The sequence below is a fragment of the Vigna umbellata genome, chromosome 8 (assembly GCF_029865625.1).
Source record: "Vigna umbellata cultivar VRB3 chromosome 8, Vumbellata_1.0, whole genome shotgun sequence".
Taxonomy (NCBI): Eukaryota; Viridiplantae; Streptophyta; class Magnoliopsida; order Fabales; family Fabaceae; genus Vigna; species Vigna umbellata.
Genome location: NC_142172.1, coordinates 36903918 through 36909220, shown reverse-complemented (window position 1 = coordinate 36909220; position 5303 = coordinate 36903918). Strand labels below are relative to the sequence as shown.

Sequence of the window (5303 nt, the reverse complement as noted above, 5' to 3'; positions counted from 1 at the left end):
ATTATTGGGAGAAAACAAATAATATTAAAGATGAACACCGTTCTGGAAAACTTTTACCAGAGAACCACTAGAATCATTATATATACATGCTTACCAAGTTATTAATTAACTAATTAGTTTTGTAAAATTGACAATTAATGTTTTACATCGGAATTTTGACAGGAGAGCTATTGTGACAACAAAAACAGTGGGAGTCTCACAACTAAAATCTCATCAAATATTTACTCATGCATTTATAAATAAAAAAAACCATGACCGAATGTCTCATGTAGTTGGAACTCAATGGAACGCGCCAAAAGATTTTTTAGTTTTAATGTTGAAGAGCGTCGATGATCTATAAAATATTCTTTTGAAATTATGTCAACCGAGACCATAAACATTATAATATATGATAATTAAGAAAACTTCTAATTGATTGATATTTTCTAATTTTCAAGTTTTAATATTAAGATTCTATTTAAATAAAAATTTTAATTATCAAACAAATAATTACAACCAGTAATCTTCAAAATTATTACAAAAACTTTAATTATAAAGTGATTCCCATATGATAATTAATAATTTTTTAAAATTAATATTTTATGATGAAAATATCATTAATTTAAAAATATTATAAGTTTCAAAATTATATAAAAGAAACTTAAAATTTATAATAATTATATGTTTATTAAAAAAATATTTTTAAGGAAATATTTTAATATTGGCTATCCAAACAGTTCAAGGTTATAAGAATTTTGTAAACCCTGCGTGCATGATCATAGAAGCAATAAAATGATATATAAGCATGTTACAATTTTATGGATATAGAATGGGCTGGACCGCATCATCAATTATACCTTGAAGCTACGCCGGAATGCACTACCATGGGATAAACATTCCAAAAGCATGAATATGAATATGAACATGGACCCCACATCCTTATTTATGGCAAAATGGCTTGAAATTGATGTTTCATAATAAAATTATCCAAAACTAAACTTGAATGCATGAAGTGCAAATGAGCCCATGGACATGTAACTAACAAAAAAAAAAATATGTTCCCGATGTGCACGTGACCTTTTATATATGACTGAACCAAAAATGTCACCCATGATCTCATTATATGAGACTGGATGCTGTAAAGTTTGATATGTACATTATACTAAACCAAAACCATACTGCTTCCGGAAAAGAAACACAGCCCACATCTCACCTCATTTTTGTTACCAAATAAGACCAAAATAGAAAGTGAATTACGAAAAATAAAGCAAAGAATTGAATGCGAGATTCAACAATCATGGTGAATAATTATGGCCAAAAATTAACTTAAGGAAGACACCTCCTTCCACTTGTCTCGTAATAAAAAGTTGAAATCACCTAAACTGGGTCAGACATTTATTTTAGCACTTTTATGGGTAGAAGCAATGAAAAGTTATGACAAAAATTAATAGAATACATGATTTACAAAATAAAAGAGAAAAGCATGGAAGAAAACCGTGCATGTAGTAGCTTTGATTTGCAAATCCCTAATATACGTGAAAAAAATAAGGCCATGATAGCAGGGCACATAGTTTGTGTTCCAGCTTTCAACATGCTTCCAAGGATATGTTTAGAATTTGTACTTTTTTTAAAAAAAAAATTATCGAAATCAATATTCGTTTCAAAAATTATTGATATGAATAAGTTGTATTTTCCTGATATGATTTTATTTTAAAGAAATTATATTTAGGTAATATGACTGAGACCTTTTAAGTCAAATTATAATCAACCAACACAATTTTAATGTTATTTAAAAAAATCGTATTGAACAAACATAATTTTATTTATACCAAATGTATGCAGAATTATGTTAAATTAAAATCTTGTATGTAGATCATGATTTTGTTTAAATCGTTAAACTCGTGATCGTCAAATAGAAATTCAGATTAATATCTGTTAAATTGAAATCATACACAACTTTATTATAAATAAAAATAATCAAATAAAATTATGTTTAGGGTAGTAATTTTTCTAACAACAGATGAAATGCGACTTCACTTAAAAAAGTTCCAAAATCGTGTTATCTAAATGTAATTCCTTTCTAAAATAAAGTTCTGTGATTTAAACACAACTTCAAAGATGATTAATAAAACTGAAAAAAATTACATTACTTTTATAAATTTTCCTCCAAGTTTGTGAGGTATAGTTAATTGGATGAAAAACCTTCATGCTTGCAAAAGAACCTTTACTTCATTTGATGAAGTTGCACGTGCCAAGTCATCGTGTCAATAATACACTCAAATCAAATAGATTTCCATGACCCACCCATATCAAACTGGTTGTGCAGGAATAAAAAAACTAACATATTATCACATTGCATCAAATAATATATAATATCTTTAATAAACATTAGCTTTTAGTAAAATTTATAAATATTTGATATTAATTATATAGTGAAAGATATACAAGAGTACTTATTATTAACAAGGGTGACGAGATAAATAAATTTATCATTTTCTATTCAAAATTTATTCAACATCAATAAAATAATAATTTTATTTTAAAATATAACATAATTTAAAATGAATTAACTAAGAAAGTGAAAAAGAAATATTTTTTTATCAAGTATTGGAAATGGGTATAAAAATTAAGAGGTGTAGATTAAAATTTTTCCTATTAATAAATATACACACAGAGGAACAAATTTCTTTAATTTTTTCTTTCTTTCTCTGAACTATTCATCTACTTATTTTTAATCCAAAAAATCACGTATAAGTAGTTTTGAATGAAATAAAATTAAAAGAAAATGAAAAGTAAAGAATATCTTGATGTGAGTTCCTTCAATATTTATTATTGACCGCGGTGAATATGAAGTTCATATACAGAATTATGTTTAAGTTTTTTGAAGCAAGGCAGACGATTTAACAGCAGAAAGAAAAGCTAATTGGAGCCATAGACGAAGTCACTAATAAAAGACTTTACAACATGTTTGTTGAGAGGGAAATTGAAGTTATTGTGCAGATACAGCCTTTATTTTTAAGAACAATTGCATGCAGAGGAGTGGAGTGAAGTTGTAATCTTAAAAGTAGTACCCAAACAAAACAAAACTTTATCTGACAAAAGACCCCTCTAAAGCACGTCACAGCCGCCACTTGTTATTAGGTTTTCTTTGATGGTGGAAAGTGACCATAAGGTGGGGGACTGCAACCCGGTGGCTTGTATGGAGGTTCCAACACTGGTGGTGGTTTCGCATAAGGGGGAGGAAATAGCGGTGGCGGCTTCTCATATGGAGGTTCAAACAATGGTGGTGGTTTTTCATATGGGGGTTGATACACTGGTGGTGGCTTCTCGTAAGGAGGTGGATATACTGGCGGTGGTTTCTCGTGAGGAGGTTCATATACTGGTGGTGGCTTCACGTAGGGAGGTTGATACACCGGTGGTGGCTTTACGTAAGGAGGTTGATACACCGGTGGTGGCTTTTTGTGAGGAGGTTGATACACCGGTGGTGGCTTTTTGTGAGGAGGTTGATACACCGGTGGTGGCTTTTTGTGAGGAGGTTGATACACCGGTGGTGGCTTCACGTAGGGAGGTTGATATATTGGTGGTTTCACATGAGGAGGTTCATACACTGGAGGTGGCTTCACGTAGGGAGGTTGATACACCGGTGGTGGCTTTTGGTAAGGAGGCTGATACACTGGCGGTGGCTTCTCGTGAGGAGGCTGATACACTGGCGGTGGCTTCTCGTGAGGAGGTTGATACACCGGTGGTGGCTTTTCGTGAGGAGGTTTATACACTGGTGGTGGCTTTACATAAGGAGGTTGATACACTGGTGGCTTTACGTGAGGAGGCTCACACACTGGAGGTGGCTTTACATAAGGGGGTTGATACACTGGTGGTGGCTTAACTTGAGGAGGTTCATACACTGGAGGTGGTTTCACGAAAGGAGGCTGATACACTGGTGGTGGATTCTCGTGGAGGCTTCTCATGTGGTGGTTGGTACTCTGGTGGTGGTTTTTCATGAGGAGGTTGGTATGGTGGCTTCTCATACGGAGGATGGAAGAACGGTGGAGGAAGGAACGGATGGTTATATAATGGGGGTGGTTTTTCAATTGGAGGAGGTTGATAGATGGGTGGAGGTTCAGTTATGGGTGGTATGCCAATTGGGGGAGGCTCATAAATGGGTATGTTGAAATTAGCCACGACTGGGGTAGTAAGAAGCGCCACTCCAAGAAGGAGCAACATGAGTGAGTGTAAAGAAGTCATGTGGAACATTTTGTGGTGGAAACTGGTACCAAAGAAAAAGTATTTATAGGGAGAGATCCGAGAAATTTTTCTATCAAGATCATAAAACTTTTGTTATTTTATTATTATCTATATGCAAAATAATATTTAAATCAGAATTTAAGTCAAAAGTGTGGCAGGTATAATTTGTGATTTTGATATTCAGTACCCCGGAATGGATTTTCCACCCATTCAGGTTTAATGGAGTCTCCTGGGAACAACATGATTCTGAGTTTTCAGTGCAGAAATTGAAGCAGTGACTGTGAACTATAAATAGTTTGTCTAAACTGATAGGCTGATATGAAAGATGGATCTAGAGCAGCACATAGATAAGGATCCTATAATTTGCACAAGTTGTCTTAAATTTGCCGCGTATATATTTTGGATGTCTAATAAATTATAAGCTTGGTAAATTTGAGTAGCATTATTGTTTATAAAATGAGTTAACGTGGGGTGGTGGAGGCGTGAGTAACAGGGCAGAAGTTGTGGATGAGAAAAAATTATGAGGATTATATGTTAAACATATTGTATGGTGAAAGTTGAAAATTGAAGAAAGGATGGTTGTGTAAAAGGAGTCACGAGAAGCTGATGAAATCATGACCACCCGTATTCACTCCAATCATACACCACAACATGCTCTTACTCATCTTTACATTAGTATTACGTATTACGGTGGTTGTTTATCAATCAATCCAATTCATTCAAAATTCCAATTTTAAAAAATTGAGGTTAAATTAAATTGGAATAGCTTTTAAATTATTCTTTTTATTTAATTCAATACCTAGGACTAATTTCTTAAGTCGTGTCAACAATTTTTTTTTTCCTTTGAACTTTACCTTCCAGATTTACCTTTCCTGAGATATTCTTATATTTTTCCTATTTTAATAATATTTAATGCAAAGAAAATATTTTAATGCTGAAATTTTTCCTTCTAAAAATAGGGGCTACACGCATTCGTTTAATATATATTCTACCTTTCAGAAAATTCTTCAAAAATATTTAGTGAAGAAATGATAGAGTTGTCAAAATAGGAAATCCGGCTCAGCCCGGCACCCCACGGGTTG

At 32.9% G+C, this 5303-nt stretch overlaps 1 protein-coding gene across 1 annotated transcript; it reads right to left on the bottom strand.

Moving 5' to 3' along the window:
- Window positions 1–2924: 2924 nt before the first annotated feature.
- Window positions 2925–4004, bottom strand: LOC124829662 (uncharacterized). Its single transcript, XM_047303217.2, has one exon. It carries the CDS (start codon window positions 4002–4004, stop codon window positions 3117–3119), a length of 888 nt encoding a protein of 295 aa, XP_047159173.2. The 3' UTR covers window positions 2925–3116.
- Between the last annotated feature and the right edge of the window lie 1299 nt (window positions 4005–5303).

Coding starts and splice junctions, on each gene's coding strand:
- LOC124829662 (XM_047303217.2), bottom strand. CDS start 4,004: ATGAGAAGCCACCATACCAACCTCCTCATGAAAAACCACCACCAGAGT.